Raw genomic sequence first — 19,599 nt, forward strand, 5'->3', positions numbered from 1 at the left:
GACGCACATTTTGCTACTTTTTTATCTTTGAAACAAGTATATTAAACTGTATGATCAATCATACATGTATGAATTAATAAGTCAGCATATTCTTTTCATGAATCAATACAATTCAATATGAGTTAAAGGGGTGTTCCCATCTGGGCATTCATATTTAATTAAATTCATTTGCCATACGTTAACATTTCTTCAATTGGATGTTATTAAAAAAAATGTGCCTGTGTGAAGATAATTTCTCATAAATGTTGCCATGTTGACCCTTAGAAACGAGATGGCTTCCTCGGATGCGACCACCTCACATTTTGGCAGGAGTGGCCAGACATGCGCTATTGAGTCCTTCCTGACCTCCTGGCTTCAGTGACCATTACCAAAGGGCGGCTGTGGGACATGCAGTAACTCCCGGACATTTCATATACAAACACCTTTTGTTTCTTTGTGCAATCCCTCCAGCAGAGGTGGCCGTATCCAAGGACAATGTCTTGTTTCTAAGGGACCATATCACTACATTTATGAGAAATTATCTTCACACAGGAACATTTTTTTTAATAACATCTAATTGAAGAAGTGTTAATATATGGCAGATTAATGAAACTGAATGTGAGTGCCCAGACGAGAATACCCCTTTAATGTGCAAGCAACCAAGTTATATTGTCCACAGATTTGAAGTGCATCCATGTTTCTTGTGTACCAAGTGGTGTGATTTGAGTTTGGGAACAATTTTATTTAGTGGAGGGACATTCATTGCATTTGTGCCCCCTGTTATTTGTATTGGTGTCATTGTGTACAAGTGTAAAATACAGATCTAATTGCTGTTATTAGAAAAGGCATTATTAATCCCACCTAGTGTCACTATGTCTCTACCACAGTGCATTCCAAGCTGTTCTCCCTCACACCCCAGCAGAAGGACCAGTTAGTTTTTACCGTAAGGCCTCACGAGCCTGTTGCCTGAAACACAAGCATGGATGGGAATAGGCCCTGCTATATAATTTGCAGCCCAGGTATTTGGCTTGGATACAGGAAAGGGAGGTCCTAATTGTATTGTCAGAACAGAACAGAATATGATGTATGTTTTCTGTCTTGTTTGCGACTATTGTCAACCCACTCCACTTTTCACTGAAGCTTACTATAGAGTATTAAGTGAACACAGATGAGCTAGACAGATGTTACTGCCCCGCGCCTGTGCACTACCTATCACATGCACCAAGAAGTTCTGCAGGATATAGGCAGTACCTGTTGTAGAACTGCCCCACCACACGCCAGCGGCTACAGCCTCCTGATATTTCTGGCGTGTGTAGGGGGTTTGGTTACCATCATATACTGGCGCACCGTGCACCAGCATATGATACATGTCTACCCTTATGTGACACATACAACACAATTATTTAAAAAAAAACATTGCAGCCTACCAATTTTCCATACAATTATTTTATTAAGTCTATTACTGCTGGTTATGTTTCCTGTCTGAAAGTATTCTAGAATAACTCAGGTGGCGTAACAGGACATTGCCCCTCTTTTCTCTGTTATCTGAAAATGAGAGATTCATACAATCCAGCGCACAGCTTTGAAGAACCTCTATTATGTGATATTATGTGAGTTTACCATTTTAGGAGATGTTATTTGTAGGTAAATTATTGATATTTAACATTAATGAGGAAATTCTAGAATGGACATTTCATACACTACCTGAGGTTGCAATTAGTTTAGTGGAGTAAAAACTGGTGAAAGGTTCCCTTTAACTACTAGTGTAGCATTATATTTTTCCATATAAAACACATATACAGGATCATCAAACGATTAAGACCATTAAGCACTTAAGAAATGATTGCTTATGGAAAATTTCTCAGGAAAAATATTTTGTTGCCAAAAATGGCTGTAAACTATAGGGGAATTCTGTCATAATTTGCACTAAAAAAAAAAACATGACGTCAAGTCAAAAAAGTCTGTGTGCCAAAAATACTACAGAGTTTTGTCCTTTTTTTTTCTGGTGTAAAACGTCTAGGTTCATATATAAGGCGTACCTGATTATAAGGCGCACCTGATTATAAGGATGAATGACCAGCAGGACGGCTGTGCACAGCTCAAGGCAGCTGTTGTCTGTAAGTGCGGTTCATATATAAGGCGCACTGGACTATAAGGCGCACCTTTGATTTATGAGAAAATCAAAAGGATTTTTTTGTGCGCCCTATAGACCGGAAAATACGGGTATATAAATCTGGTGCAGATTAACACGGTCTAACCTTAGGACACTTTTCATAAATTTTCCCCTATGTCTTTCCCATGTCAAATCCAATATATAAGTGTAAAATTAAATATTTTATTGACATGCATTATCCTCCTCAGATAACACCAAGGCCCATAGATGCGTGCAGAATGTACATTTACTTACCTCATTAACAACTCCCCCTCTAGAGAACCTTTTCATGTATGATGTGTGGATGCCGCCTGATGTATGGTGTGAGGGGCGGAGCCTGATGTCACCAACCACTAGGGAATAAAAAAGAACATACCTACCTCGTAAGAAAGAAGAGGAAAAAAAAAAAGAGACCGAGACTGCTATAAATCAACCGGTGCCGTGATTGCTCCAAGGTCATCGAAACAATTTGAAATTGCTACACCGTGGAAACCTAATTTGGACTCATCTTAACGCATAAGTTTGCTCGAGATATAAGCATATACCTATTTGCAACCAAGACGGATTCTATGGTGATCCGGAGACGTTCGTGTCTCCCCGTGCATGCGCGGTGCTCTCATATTGGAGGCAGGAGGAGTGGGGCACTGCGCATGAGCAGTGATGACTCGACGCCCAGGATCTCGAGAGATTTCGCGCTCCAATGGTGGAGGGGATCTGAAATAGCCAAATGGTATTTAACCCTGTTCATTGATATGTTAATCTACCCCTGACGAAGCCACAGCAAGGTGTCGATATGCGTGGGGCAGTGCTCCCACCCCCCACGATCTGACAACACTTGGTAATGTTACATGGCTCTATCACTGTACTTATTGTTACCCATGTATTTTTAACCTAATCCCTGTATGTCATCATACATGCCTTTATTTGGACGTTGGGGGGGGGGGGGTGAGCATACCAGCTAACCTGTACTTGAGGTGTCTGGTTGTTCCCATCTCTGTGATGCCTGTTGTTTTTTAAGTGTTTTTAATGCATATTGATGAAATATTTAATTTTACTCTTATATACTGGATTTGACTCTAGGCCCTATATCACCAGAACTTGCCTGGTTTTGTGTTGTTATTCACTTTCTTCTACTGGTGTGGGGACCGCACGGATTAGGGCGGATACGCAACTGACACAGCTGCAACTTCATGCACTATAGCTTTCTGTACAGTGAAATATTATGTTTCTTTATTATACACATTAAATGAAGATCCAAGCAATGATATGGTTAATATATTATAAGAGGTTTAATGCTTATCGTACTGTACATTTCACATGTTCCAAATAGTTCATTGCAGAAATACAAAGATTTGCCACTGTGCAAGTCTAATTCCAATTTACCACACCTATCAAAACAATTCTCATCACATTGGTCATGAGGATTAGAATCACAAGTGGGATGATGTCATTATTCCAATTCTACCCTGTAAATACAATTAAAAATAATCTTCTTTGGTATATGGCATGTTTATGTCATAAGTTACCCTACAGAAAAACACCAAAGCCTATTTAGTAATGGTTTCATGTTGATTGCTGTAAATCTTAGCACTGCCATAAAAAAGGAGAAAAAAAGTATTTATAATATTTATATATTTTCATATAAATCATTAAGGAGGGAGATTCTTCAAAGTTGCACATTTTGAATTATTTCTTGTAATGATTGGGGGCATCAGCAAATGCAAATTTTAATCTGTAGGCTTCAGCCAAGAGGACGCCGATGTCTTCATTTCCCCAGTGGTCTGTGGGCAAATTCTGCAAAAGCACCAACAACCCCTGCAAGATATAAAAATAACATATATTTGTAAATGCAGGAAAACAAACTGGTACATACAGTTTTCAGTCTAAGCATGTGACATTAGATAAGCAGAAGAGTCCCAGTAGGTATTATTCACTGGTGACGCTGTAGTATTGGAAAAAAAAGCAATAACATAATGTAACATAAGCAAAACCAGATGAGTAGCATAACACTGTATTACTGCAATACCTGAAAAAAAGCACCTTCTAAGACAAAAAAGGACTGCTGCTCATTAAAAAAGTGAAAGAAGAATAAGCTTTTTTTTTAATCCAGATGTTTATAAAAAAGCAAAAATATCCAAGGGGAACCCATGTGACATCACACAGGTCTTGCTGCATCTGTACGTTACATTGATCCCCACTGACTAGATCACTGCAGATTGTTTCAGGACAGTCCGTGTCTACTAGGTAAGACCTGGTGTCCTGATTATTATTGTTATATAGTCTCACAAGGCATTATTTAAAAACATGCAACCTAAGTCTTCACATTAAGATGAATTTTAAAGTATTAGTATTTCAATGAAAAAAAACACAATGCATTATTCTTACTGAAATGTTTCATTTCTATACCCTAGAGGAGATATGAGGCGATCTGGTTCTATATTATATGCTTTACAGCTCCCATTCCCACTATAATTTCAGCCTACAATTGAATGATTTCTAAAATCTATGCTCACTTTGCTAAAACCAGATAAGAAATAACTTTGCTCTTTTTTTCAGAGTTTCGTTTTCAATCCATTTCACTTTATATTACTATGACCTCTATAGTTCTAGGGTTGAATGCGGTGCTCCGGCATTATGGTAACTTACTGACTAAGCTACACACTCAATTTCAAAATCTAATTTAGGGATCCAGGTTCAGTAGATAAAGGGTGAATGAAACTGTCCAGACCTCTGTCTTATAAAATGTTAAAGAGATGAAAATTCTATTTGTTTGACCTTTGAAGACAGTAAGGCAGGAGCCTGAAAATAAAATCTGCTAACTACATTTAGGTTTGCTTTTATGGTCACCTCAATTATAAGCAGGACAAAAGACAAAGAAATCTCTTTGGAAAGACCTACTAACCTTTGCAAAGCAACAATCAGATTGATATGTTAGCCGGGTTCAGGCGTCGCTTACTTGTGATTTCAGAAACAAAAGAGATAGAGACTTCTAGGTGCTCGGATCAATGATCCAAATGATGACGTTTTCCATTATACTGAACCTCATCGACACTACTTTAGGCTAAACCCCTTTGTGTCAGCCTTCAGCATTTATACATTCTAATTATGAATGAACTGTGCAGTATATATAAAAGTCTACTACTTCAATAGGAACATTCTGTTTAGTACTTTTAGTACAATTTAAAAATTTGGGCTGACCCTAGTCATTAGAACAATAGCATCCAAGTAAAAATAAAATTAAAACAGTCAACTTTGTCTCAAAAGGGTTAAATATAGCACACAAAGTGAGCCCTTACACCAGCTAATACAGGAGACACACAATGAATAATTAAGGGAATCTTTATTGTTGGGTATTACGGTGATGATGGGGATAATTAAGGAACACATTTGGCATTGCAGTGTCAGGATTCATTTTTCTTTGTATAAAATTATATTACAAAAACTTTGCAATTAATTATATTAAATGGAGTTTGCATAAAACATCCACTGAAAACAAGACCTAGTGCAATTTTTTCAAGCTTGGAAATATAAGACTTATCCTGAAAATAAGACCTTGCGGCAGCCATTGCAGCAGCTCCTCCCACGCCGTACATTAGTATTAGTAGATATTTTAGATACAGCAAGGGGTTTTGACATGGGTGAAGAATTCATGGGACAAATCACTGCAAATGCGCTACAAGCAACTTCTTGAAGAAGGGATGACAAGGAAAGTGCTAATCATGAAAGATTGGGTTTAATAACTCTAAAAGAAATGGAGTCACAAAAAATTCAACATGAAATACAGGGTCTGGAGAATTATGACGACATTTGATAGGATGATTATCTGACGGTCTATGAATAAAACGTTGCTTTTTGTGTATACACTTTTTAATTCACAGTTATAAGGATGCTACAGAAATTATTGACATGATGTTGCCTTTTGTTCATAAATAGCATGATCAGTAAATGTACTATAGATTATTGTACATGGTTGTGCTGATGTATGTGATGGCATGACTACAGTATATTGATGTTGATTTTTGTTCAACAATAAATGTGGGTATTTGTTCATGGAAAAATAAGACGTGCCCTAAAAAGACACTCCCCTCCCCCTCTTTAGGAGCAAAAATTAATAGAAGACACGGTTTTATTTTTAAGAATACACAGCAACTTTCCACTTGGGAAAACTTAAAGCCTAGCTGTAAAATTCATAAAGTTTTTCTTAAATTGCTGCAATAGCTGAAAAGCAATATACATTCCAACATACATCTATACCCTTGTCTGCTAATGATCTGCTTTCTGCCCCTCTCCTCTTAATCCCACATTCTGATTGCCAAGAAAAATCAGTAATTGCTTTATATTTTTAAATGGTTTTTAGTTGCACAGGAGGACAATGACATGTGATGACTTACAGTATAAACTACACTTCTTATGTAGTGCAGTGTATTATGTGGTCAGTGAGAACCAGCCTAATTTGTACACACTGCAGACTGACATGGGGGCCGCCAGTTTGCCTCTAGCTGCCATGTAAGGCAATTGGCACACTGGCATAACTGTGTAGGTGATAAAAGAAGTATCACTTCCAATTAAACAACTAAGATGCAGCAGTCAGTAGATTATCATTATAGGAGTTTAGCAGATACATGGTATTAAAACTGGTTGGCAAATGTGATAAAGCTGAGCAACAGCTCCACCACACTAGCTTGTGAATAAATCATCTTCGTAGTAAAGCAATTTGTATCATCATCTGTTGTAATTTTATTCTACATTTGACTATATTTTTTTCAATGAAAATTGAACCCTGACAATGGCATAGAACAAACATCTGTCATATCTCTCCTCTGTCTCTTTCTTACAGAACACAATAATTGTATGCTCATTGCAGACACAAGTTTCTTAATATAGTCCAATGACACTTAAACACCATCAATTAATTAATCAACTCCTACAGTTTGAGAGTACATTATAGTGTGCAGCTGATATTCAAAGTTATTCCAGGTCATGTATGGTCAAAAATCTGATGGCAGTAAAATAAATAATCTACATATCTTAACAGAAGTTAATTTTACATAAACATGTATATCTCTTAGGCCACATTCACACGGCCGTTGGGGGAAGTATATACGGCTGATGCATACAGTAATTGATGAAAAAAAAAGTTCATTTCTTTAAATTGAGCAAGAAAAATATACATTCCCAGGGAAAATGAAACGACCATACACTTTCTTTGATTTTGTTTTCCATCAATTTTTAACAGCCATGCCACTTATGTCAGCCTTATGTCTTTATTACCAGCAGGAGCTTGGAAACTGCTCTGGCTGTGAAGCAAGTGATGCAGGTGCTGAAAACCTCCAGCCGTGACTAATAATGATGCAGGAATGGTGCAGACTATGCAATACTGTCTATACTGTCCAACATTATTAAATATTGACAGTGGAATTCACAGTGATTTGCTTCACATTTATTACTCCAAGATGGTAAAAGTTTTCAGAACTCCGTACCATAAAACACACTTACGCTAAATATTGCATAATACCTGAAGCAAAATGTAAACATTTTTAAGATAAATTACAGAACTTTATCGCCTGACCCATGTAGCTTACCATAAACATGAACTATATTTCTCAAAACCACGATAAATTCAATATATTAATCGCTGCACCAACATTACACATTATTTGTGCTCTCAATTTCCTTTATAGAGGTTGAAATTTAGGTACTGAATCCCTTCAAACATCTTGAAAACTACAAGCCCAATTACATAATGAGATCAATGTGATGGACAGAGCCAATGACAAGTGCGTGTATAGAATGCGGAATTATAACACCACAAAAGAGAGGTATATACTGCATTTTTATAACATAGGATGAAACAAAATAATTGTTCATCATGAGTAAACACAAGTGAGAGATGCCTTATCATGGTCTTCCAAGAAGTAAAGTTACTAACACTAATAATTCAAAGAGGCTTCTTCAACCTCAACCGATGGTTTCCATTTTACCCACAAAAACATCAATTCAGGAGATATAAAAGGGCAAGTGCTCTGACCAACACTGATACAAAATACTCAAAACATTTTTGACATATCATCATTTTGACCAATAACCAGTTAATTAACATTTCCCTATTTATGATGTCCTGTACTGGTTATTACTGCTGTATTACACATTCTGATAGTGAGTCAGGTTAAGATTTCAGGTTTCTATACAGGTATGAGGCTAAAAACAAATGTGGAAAAAATTAAGAGAAGTGGTAGATTTCCATATCATTTGCCTCTAGGATCCACATCTGGTTTTAACTTCAATGCTGCATTTAAACCCTGATCAAGACCCAATGGGAGTAATAGCACCTGTAAGCTAGCTTGTCTACCTAGTGTAGACAAATTTTTATCTTAATTTCAATCGCATTATGTGGTAATAGTACAAATATTGCCATATCTTTTTGTCTTCCTACCACTGGAAATGACATTTAGGATCTGAATAGAGACAGATGTCTGTGAACCAACTTTGTCATGAAGTCAGCACAGCAGGGGAGATCCAGTCACACACACTCCACATCAAAGTGTGAAGTATTGTTATATGTTTAAATGAAAATGTTTTTTATTTTATATGCTTGCTAAATGCTGAAACTAAGATGATGCCAGACTATGGATAAAGTTTGATAACACTCTGCTGTGCAGCGAAAGAATGTGGGCTTTGGATGACTTATGATACCACCCACTCCAAGAACAGAGCCTTTTGTTCCTGTGATGTCCATAATTTACTAACCAATGAACTATGGATGTTACTTTTTATCTTAAACTAACCAAGCCCAGGTCCAGCCCCACTGAAAGTTTTCTGTATAATCCTTTGTGATGTGAGTAAAGTAAAAACCTGAGGTTGTGTAAACAGAGACAAGAAAGGATGACAGTAGGAACAAAAAGTACATAATCTGAAAAACAAACAACTTGTCTTCATATATGTCAACAAGTACAATCTTAATAAAATACAGTACCATACCCTATACGTGCCTAAATTCATTATCTAAAGTGATGGACAGTGATGGAGAGTGACAGACATATGTGAATGTCCTATGAAAAAGACATAAAATTTAAGTGAATGCGCCGAAATACACCAAAATATCGCCTGGATTCCTATAAGACCATGGTGTCTGGCTGGTTTCGATACATAGATGACATTCTCCTCCTCTGGAGGACTGCCAAGAATTTATTTCTGGCTTGAACAACAACCCCTGGAATATCAAACTTAAGACCCACATGTCAACCACATCAGTTGACTTTTTGGACATTACTATTACCTATAACGATCCGGTCCAGACTACCTCTCTTTTTTGCAAAACAACAGTGACTAATAACTTGTCACATTTTTCCAGTTTCCATCCCCGACACCTGAAAAATGGAATCTCTGGAGCATTGACAAAAGCCAAGTTAAGTGAACGAAAAGATCTTCTTCAATCAAAGTTCCGTGTGATGGACTCTAAACCAAGGTTAGTCACTGTATTTAACAATCAGTGGGGTGATCTCTATGATATTGTGAACATAAATTGGGGGATCCTTAAAAGTGATGTCAGATTAATTCCTTTTCTCACAGACAAACCCACACTTATAGCGCGACACGCTCAAAATTCGAAGGATGTTCTTACCAACAGCCATTTCCAGCACCCATCATCTTTGCAGGGGAGGGGAACCCGTTTGACAGGGTATTTTCCATGTTGAAATTGTTCGGTATGTCCACACCTGATACGGGCCTCTGAATTTCATGATCCTTCTCACCATGAGAACTTCAAGATCAGGGATTTTATACATTGCAAAACATAGGGAGTTGTCTATGTGTTACTTTGCCCCTGCCCGAAACTACATGTGAGCCAAACCACACAAGAGTTACGTAGGAGATGTCAAAAACATTTGTCTACTATCAATACAGCGGCATCGGACTTGCATAAAGGAAAAACCCTCACTTTGGTAGCATCTCATTTCCTTCATTTTCACAGAAGTCGAGCACAGGATCTTCGTATTCTGGGTTTGGAGAAGATGTCACAGAATTTCCGAGGTGGAAATCCAGTGCCACAACTATTTAGAAGTGAATCTAGATGGATATACACTCTAGACACTGTCGCCCTAAATGGCTTGAATGAAGAACTACTCTTTACAGGTCATTATAAAAAATAAAAACAGAAAAGAACACTTCTGAATCATAGCGGTCTCTATAACTATTTTCTTGGGTTGAGTTCCATTTTTCCTTCTTTTGGTTTTTATGTCTATTAGACACTGTCTATAAGGATCTTTTACATATCTTTTGGTGTACTCGGCTTACACTATCCATTCACATAGCCATCTACTCACTTTTTTGTTCACTTCTCGGACCCCTTAAGTCTGGATTGCATTCCCGGGCCCCTTATTATAAGATCACTATTGTTATTTAGTCACCAATTTGTTTGCTTTTTTTTCTCTCTCCCTTATATAGGAGGTATTTTTCTTTCACAGCGTAAACGAAGGGATCAGATCTTCTCCAATATTTAGACCCACTCAACGTTTGCTTTTATATAGAGACCACTACAGTCATCTTCTGGATACTCTCTTCCAACCAGCACGAAGGACTTCCTTATCTTCTCTGACCAATTTTTTGATCAATTCCACGGATGCTTTCTGTCTTGGATTTTTTTGGGATATGGCTAAGTTTATACATGTTATGTATAAAATGTGGCCATTTCTGTTTACAGTCAGTTCCTATTTTCTGCTAATCGTCAGTGACCTTGATTTATATCTTTGACTAACCTTGTAAATATTGTCATTATATTCTATAAATTACTCTTGCTTACAACTGATTTGCCCTTCCATGCCGCCCCTTTTGTTCTTTTGATGCCATTACTAGGTTTTCCTTAAATGTTGGAGCTTTTTTACATAACTGTTTATATTTCATTTGATTTCAACTAGTACAATATCAATATTTGTGCCTTCTTTTTGCATCCTTTTTGCACTATTCTAAGCCGGTCGCCTTTACATCTCTTGGTGGGGTATATTCTGTTTTTCGTTTTACTTTAGAACACAAGGTGTAATGTAGATTTAGTTTTTTTATTTGTTATTTTGTGTTTTTGTTTTATGCACTATACATATGGAACTCATAATTATATGCTTTTGGTAGTGGATCTGTTTTCTTTATATACAGTCAATGGGTATGCTTAATCCTATTTCGTCTTTTTATTGTACTTCTGTTCCTGTTTCAGCGCTTTGTATATTCTTTATATCCTCCATCGTATTAAACTCATCTACTCGCCACTGGTTAGGCTGTTACGCTGACCCTTACATTACTGTACGCGGCGATCAGCTTTTTGTTCCTACCGTCATTCTTTCTTGTACTTGTAACCTGTAACGTGAGTGCATACTTACCTAGCTCGGCGGCAGCCCTTTAGGGATTTTGTCTCACAACAGGTCTGACCTTCGTTCAATTGTCAGTGCCCGACTCTGTTGCTTGGAAACATACACGTGTTGATGACTAATAACCTGACATCATTTTGTCCCGGAAGCATCGTATTAGGTGGAATGCATCAGGGTCTGCCTCTGTTACTTGGAATCATATACGCGTATTAGGTAGACTGTATCAGGGTCTGCCTCTGTTACTTGGAATCATATACACATTGATGATTAAAACTCCGACATCATTCTGATCCTGGAAGTAGTTTGCATTGTATTAAGTGGAGCGCATCTGTGACACGCATCGCTACCGGAAGGGGCGGCAAGCCACAGTTTTTTCGCACCCAGGGGGCAGGGTTAGATAGTTTAAATAGTTTCGGTTATCACTTTCTTGTGATCCCCTGAGGAAGCCCGCTATATGGGCGATACGCGCGGGGAACTCCTGGTCTCTCATTTCCATGCTTGCACTTTAGGTAATATAATCTGTATCATTAGCTAAACTCATTTATTCAATTTGATTTATACACACTGCAGAGCTAAATCTTTATATTGTTTCATTACTAATTGGTTACATTATTGCACATTGCACTTTACTATTTTCTAATTGGAACTTGATTTTTTGTTTTAAAAAAAAGCTTTTTATACATATTGCAGCTCTGATTGTGCATGAATAGTCTGCAACCTTGTCATTCACTAGATTATTCTTTGTATGCTGTTGTATATTCAGCATTTATCTTATTGTGGAGAGACCATTTTATTCTCATCCCCTTCATTAGGGGTGTTTAAATGTTTTTATCTGTTTTCGATATAATAAAAAATTGATTTGTTTTATCTACACATCCGCTTTCCTCTCTTTTTTAGTATGTCTAAGTGCACATTCACCTCAATCCCAGTTGTGTTTATGGTATCTGGCTGAGGTGGGCCATAATTCCACAACAAGAATATAAGACTTTTTGGTGAGGAAAGCATGTAAAATGCCAGTTTTCCACTCCTTTTTGAGCTTTTCCTGTTGGTCTTAATAGACTACCCAAGTTTTGGTAATTGTATTTTTATGTGCAGCTAACATTTCTATATTTTTAACTGCCTTTACGTCTGGTTTTAAAGCACACAGAGCAGCTGCTATAGGTTTGCCAAAAAGCAAGCCTTCTCTGCTGTATATGACTTTGGAGAAGATTTTTAAGAGGTAAATGATTAAGATTAAAGAGGGAGTGGTAAAAGAATATTTCATAGTCCACCTGCGGAGTTGTTGTGTGCAAAGATCTGTTCTAATTAGTAATACAAGTAATAAAGTGACTGAAACACTTGAAAACTTCATTATGATTATTTATAAGAATATTTTAATGACTTGCATACATAGGGATTATTTGTTTTTGTTTAGCAGTTACAGCATACTCAAGCAATGCATTCTAATGAAAATCCATAATGATGTTTTCATGCAACAATAGGATGTAGAAAGATAGATGACCATTTTAGAACAAGACCCCCAAGTAAACAATAAAGACAAAGTCTTTTTAATAAAGTGTCCCTTTTAAGCATCAGTTTTTTATTGAAAAAAATAATGAAATCTGTGCAAACGTGTTGAAAATATCAGCTTAGGATGGCCTACTAAAAACAGGTGAGATGATAGGAAACATATAAATCATGTCCTACAGTGAGCATTTCATATCTAATAGAAGCTTCTGCAATTTATACTCAATTTATGTTGCTAAGCTACAATAGGATATGCGAAGCACAATCCCTAGGTCCTTAAATGAAAATCCCCTGCTGTGCAACATATATAAATCTTGACAAAGAAAAATAAATCACATTAAAAGAATCAACATAAAAAACAGTTACTAAGACTCCTAAACTCCAACTCCAAATTGTCTGAAATGTCTCCTTTGACAGCTTACCATCAAAAACCTATTCATTACTAAAACATCCTCCTCACTTGATTGCCATCATGACTCATTACACTGCTAAACGTGAAGACACAAGCTAATTTGTGCAGATGTGATTGGAAAGTGTATTAGACCAATTAACCTGAATCTCCCTTGTTTGCATGTACAACTTAACGGCTATTGTTTTATCTCTTCTCTATGCAGTTATGAGAAAATAATGAATAATTGTGAGTAAATGAGACTCTTATCTATGTCATTAGTGAGCTTTAGGTACTTGAAGACATATGTATACATAGCAGGAACAGTTGTACATGATATCATAGCTAGATATGCATTAAAATAAGATAATAGTAATGTAAATCTTGAAGAAACACGTCAATCAAATTGATTCATTGAATAATGCATGGTGCAGGGCTTGAAGGGAGGAGCATGACTTAATTTCATTGTTTTCAGAACCTTACTAGAACCTAAAGTCTTGTTCCTCCCTTCAGGCCCTGCATCATGCATTATTAAATAAATTACCATATATACTCAAGTATAAGCCTAGTTTTTCAGCACAAAAAATGTGCTGAAAACCCAAACTCGGCTTATACTTGAGTAAAAAAAATATAGGTTTTACCAGGTTTTTGTGGTAAAATTCGGGACCTCGGCTTATACTTGGGTTGACTTATACACGAGTATATACGGTAGCTTTGACTGGAGCATTCTTTTAAAGGAGATGGTGACCTTCCAATGAAAACCAAAAGGCCTGCAAATTTTTTGGTCTTGGTAACAATAGGATTTTCAAAATGTTGGATTGTCATAAGAACCAGGATTAATAATAAAGCTTCATTACAGGCACCATTGATAACTGTTATAGCTGTTTATTGTAGTCTAGCACTAAATTACAGTAAATTACCAATTACCAAAGGTCAGTTTATAACTCGGGGTTGTCTGTAAGTCAGGTGTTCTTAAATAGGGGACCACCTGTATAAGTATTGGATTTACAGGAAAAAAGGGAATGATACAGGATATGTTGGAAGCTGTTAAATTACAGGTAGCAGAAATACCAGTTATAAAGTTAAAATTCTATTTGCATTGGTAAATTTGTGCAAAAATTGTTTCTTTTTTACCCTCCCAGCAAATATCACCGCAGTCTAGTTTTTTTTTTTTTTTTTTGTGTTGCACTCCCAACAGTCTTTGGAACCCAGATGTGGATTTATAAAAATGGTGTAAATTTTTTGCGCAACAGCTGCAAAGTTGCAATTTTATTTGCACAAAAACTTTACTCCCCTGTGGGTAAACGATTACAATGGGATGCTCAAAAAATGTTTTACTTTTGTCCAGCCTTTTTCTTTAAAAAGTCGCAAATAAACAATTGAAAGATCAAATGACCAGAAAACAATTGTCAATCTGCAGAACAAATATAAGATTACCACAGTCACAGTGCCTGGATCTGGTTTATCATGATTGATTTTGATGGTAGTTAGCGCCAGAGATATCATATGCAACCGTACAAACTCTGGCATATAATAAATTTCCCCTCTATTTTACACTACTTTCTAGAGTAGAATCCATGGTTTGAGTTGCACTTTAAAGCGCAGGGTTGCTTATGCAGTTATACTTTTGCAACACTGGCAGCTTGCACCCCAGAGTCTGGAGTACAGTATGAGCGTTCGGGTCCACTGCAGTCTGACTAATCTAATATGATGTACCCCTGAAAGTAGCATAGCATAAGTACTTTAGAATTTTACTGCATTTGAAATGAATAGGGTAGTGATTTGTAACACAATCTATGGGCATAGTCCTTTTCTCCATCCCATAGGACTCCTTTGGAAAAAATGTACAAAAAATCTTTGTGTTAATAAGGTCAAATACTTCCCCTTCAAAAAAAAACTTTTCAACCGAACCACATATTATAAGGTGATAGTCTGTGTACATGAGGTGAAAACCATCGTTCACTGTAGTTTCAGATGAAAAACCACTAAGTTGGTTAATTAACATAAACATCTTGATAAATACTGACCGCCTGATCTACACTGCTTCAGAGGTGCTTGCAAAGAGAAATTACATCCTCCGTAGTTTCAAACCACATTTGTACTCATCTAGTTTGCACATCCCCACTGAGCACTTAAGCAGCCATCTAGTAAGGAGGAAATATATTTTTAACGCATTTTGTTCTTGAACTAAATATTATTCCCCAAATCAAGCAGCAGCAAGTCTCAATACGCAGGTCTACTGAGTCATGAATAACCATGGAATTAATTTATTCATGACAGCTGCAGTACATAAAATATTCAAATTTTGTTTATATTTTTACAGATTGTTACAACTTCAATGTTGACTTTTTCTAATCTCAAAGACGGCATATTTTCTAAACAAAGAAGGGATTTAAAGGGGAAGTAAAACAAATTTATAGATACATATTTTTGTGCATTACAGGCCGGCTCATTGGATTTTATTTTAACCCTTTTCTGACCAGGCCTTAAAAGGCTTTAATGACCAGGGCATTTTTAACAAATTTTCATACTTATTGGTTTAAGGGCCATAAAATACTTTTTTTGTGCAATATAATAACATTTTTAGCAGCATTTTTTGTGACACATAGGGGTATTTAAAAATAAAAGAAATGTTATGTAAAAGAAATTTAAATGCAATATATATACATATATATATACATACATATATATATATATATATATATATATATATATATATATATATATATATATACACATTTTTTTGTACAAAATTTTTTTTTTCCTTCTGAGCACAAAATGAGCATTTTGTGACAGTCATTTTAATATACAATTTGTATGGTCTGAAGCAAACAGGGCAATTTTATTGGGGAATATTAATGTTTATTTATAAATATTTATTAATATGTGACATGTGTATGTGTGTTTTAACTTTGTATATCCCCCAATCATAAAGAACCATAGGGGACATTTACACCCGTTTTCTTTCTTTCTTTTTTTAATTTTATTTACATTTTTGTTTAACTTTATGCTTTTCCTCTGTGCATCTATAAAAGCCCCAGTTAAAGAGGGAAACAAACCACTTTGGATGCAGATGTGTGATCAGAGCTGTACTGGGTAGACCCAGCAGCCCTGATTAACCTCTACAAACTGTCCGGCCCTTTAATAAATGTTCTTATGCTTATTTTGCTGTCTGAAATTTTTTTTAAATAAAAATTTGCAAAATGTGTAAAAAATAATCCAAGCACATATGCCAGCAGGTGACTGAAATGACTTTGCGACTTTTTATGTGACTGTATTAAAAAAGTCATCAATGTGGCTTTGCACCAACAGTAAGTCTAGGTTTACCCCAGAATAGTGAATTTGCCGAAATAGTACAGTGCTAGTTTTTAGCAGTGAAAAATCACAAAAAACCTGAACGGTCTGAGGCTTTTTATTATGCCAAAAAAGCCCTGCAAAACACATGATAAATAATCCCCAAAGTCCAAAACATTGATAATGCTCGCCAAGCACCTTTGTAATTTACACTTTTACTTTAGTATACAGCAGCGTATAAATTCCTGTAGCACCAAACACAGATAACAGAATTTCAATTGAACAATATCTAGCAGGGGTATCACTAGAAACATATTCCATCCAACTTGTACAGCAGAGAGGCTTTTTGATCCAGAGCTAGCATATGTACACACTACAGAGTAGCAAGGTCTAGTGACTTTTCTCGAGAAAGAGAGTGGTCCCCTGAAACGTTTCCGCTCCATGCTACTCTGGGGTGTGTACACATGCTAGCTCCAAATCAGAACAACACTGTTCCTATCAGCCTTACCTTGTCAAGCATTCATGTGTTGTGAACAGGGAGTGGATGAAAAAACCATCATACAGCCACAGCAAATCAATGGTTTGACAAACATTAATCTGCTTAAAAAATGCAGCCTTTTGGTATGAAATCAATTCGAGGGAACCCCCTGTTCAGAGTATGTTTTGCACATTTCACATCAAGCAGTCATCTAAATAAAGCAAGTCATTAAATTCCTGCTGCCTGTGGGCACATGTTCCACTTTAAGATCTGGATTTGAAATAGCAGTTAAGTATTCTATTGTCTAAAAGTTTCTTGTAATAAATTGCCTATGAAAAGATCATCCTTATTTATCTTATTTTTAACCTTTAACAACACTCTATGACCTTTTCGACAATGGATCAAGAAACAGAGAACACAACCTGATACACTGAAAAGATGAAAGTAACTAGAGACAAAAAAGGTCATTCAGCACTGACTCGGATCTGACGGTGGAGACTCGTTCTTGATTCTAAATAGGAGCAAAGTCAATCTTTATTGTCATGCTATCAAACCCAATAAAACCCGGCTAGACTCCGTGTGCATCGTCTCTATGCCGCCCGTTCCATTTTGTGGAATACAAAGTACAAATTGTCATTTTACCCACTCTACCTCCATGGTCTTCTAAACATGGGGCCAAACCTCCCCCTAGTAGTTATCTCTAAGCATCAGTAGATGCAGCTTTTCGAAGTTTATTGCTTTGACAGCTTGTTATTAGTTTGAATATCTTGTCAAGTTGTGGAAGAATCCTCTGCTAAAAATAGAGAGACATTGATAGCTCAATAGGACACAACTGCCAGCTTCTGAAATTGGTCAACAACTCGGGCTGACAGCTCTCAACAAAGTGAAAAATGGAAGGTGACACTTTGACAGAGCAATCTTCTGTTAATCTTCTGATAACATAGGGAGGTATATTGCTTGTGTAATTAATTTCATATTTTTGAGTAGGAGAAATTCCATGGAGAAATGTACCTTTATATCCTGAAAATAAAAGCTTATGACACATTGATGGTCTGTGCTATTCATATTTCTTTTATCATACACTGGGGCATATATTTTATGATCAATACAAGACCCACTTAAGGCAGCAATTAAATCCCTCATACATTTTTCTTACAATTTTCACTTCATAACTACAGAAGCAAGTTTTAGTTCTCCGTAGCTATTCTACTTGAAGCAGTGGGGATGAGTAGTAAACCAGTGGTGTGAATAACTTGCACTGCACCTTATAGGTCTTTAGATGATGTTTGATCCTATATATATGTAGTGCTTATATTACTAATACTACTCCTACGCTATGCCTTTTCCCTGAATTGTGTATATGTCTCCTAATGTAAAAAGTATTCTTGTATGTTAAAGCTGAAGCCAATTTTAAACTGTACCGTATTTTCCGGGCCATTAGGCGCACCGGAATATAAGGCGCATTAGTCCGATGCGCCTCATATATGTAATAATTCCATATATAAGGCGCATCGGACTATAAGGCGCGGGGTCCGGGGGCGTGTCGGAGGTCCGGGGGCGGAGCGGAGACGCGACGAGACGCGGAGAAGAGACGCGACGCGACCCGAAGACGAGACCCGACGAGACGCGGCGACGCGGGGAAGGTGAGGGGGAGGTGGAGGAGGGCAGCGGACCATACTTACATAGGTCCCCGCTACCGGAGACAGCAGATCTCCAGCGGGAACTGCAGACCACGCGGCAGAAGTTGTTCGGTCTCCGGTAGCGGGGACCTATGTAAGTATGGTCCGCTGCCCAGCGCCATACATAGGGCGCACCGGACTATAAGGCGCACTTTGGATTTCCAAGGAAATCCAAGGCTTTTAAGTGCGCCTTATAGTCCGGAAAATACGGTAGTCTAATGGAGGGGGCTCAAACAATGTGTGAAAATATATTTTAACAGTTTATAAGTATTTTTTACTTCTACATTTGGTGGCAACAAGCACAGCAAAAAACATGCATCCACATTGCTAAGTTATTGGAATAGAAGTTGAAGAATATGGCAACATTTTTTTCTCCACATAACACACTTTAAGAGCAATAAATCTTAATATATAAACGTATCGGAAAATTATACAATTTTCTTGTCTCCATAATTGAACTTACATACACCCCTTATTTATATCAGAAAGCTCATAACATAAGGATAAGAACAAAAAAAAAAAAAAACAGAAAACACAGTTACAATTTTTCTACAATCCCCTACCAAATTATTGCCTTTGGGATTGTCCAGAGTTTGAAAACATGGTAACTTTCTTCCAAAAATAGATTCTGTCCTGATCATAGTTTGTACTGGTATTGGAGCTCTAATTTTCAATCGAACAAATTGTACTTCCTAGCAGCACTTTGTAACATTCAACACAATGGGGTACATTTACTAAGGGGTTTGCACCAGTTTTCTCTCTGACTTTGC

At 36.8% G+C, this 19,599-nt stretch overlaps 1 protein-coding gene across 2 annotated transcripts in view; it reads right to left on the reverse strand.

The window, feature by feature from the left end:
- Nucleotides 1–3,401: 3,401 nt before the first annotated feature.
- TBC1D22A (TBC1 domain family member 22A) overlaps nucleotides 3,402–19,599 on the reverse strand; it is a 373,643-nt gene continuing 357,445 nt past the window's right edge. Inside the window, exon 14 of one of the 2 annotated variants that reach the window (XM_072147091.1) lies at nucleotides 3,402–3,946. In XM_072147091.1, the coding sequence (XP_072003192.1) occupies nucleotides 3,818–3,946 (129 nt within the window). In that variant the 3' untranslated portion in view covers nucleotides 3,402–3,817. The remainder of the gene's footprint in view (nucleotides 3,947–19,599) is intronic. The other variant, XR_011854935.1, reaches the window with a different exon arrangement.

The sequence above is a fragment of the Engystomops pustulosus genome, chromosome 4 (genome assembly GCF_040894005.1).
Source record: "Engystomops pustulosus chromosome 4, aEngPut4.maternal, whole genome shotgun sequence".
Taxonomy (NCBI): domain Eukaryota; kingdom Metazoa; phylum Chordata; class Amphibia; order Anura; family Leptodactylidae; genus Engystomops; species Engystomops pustulosus.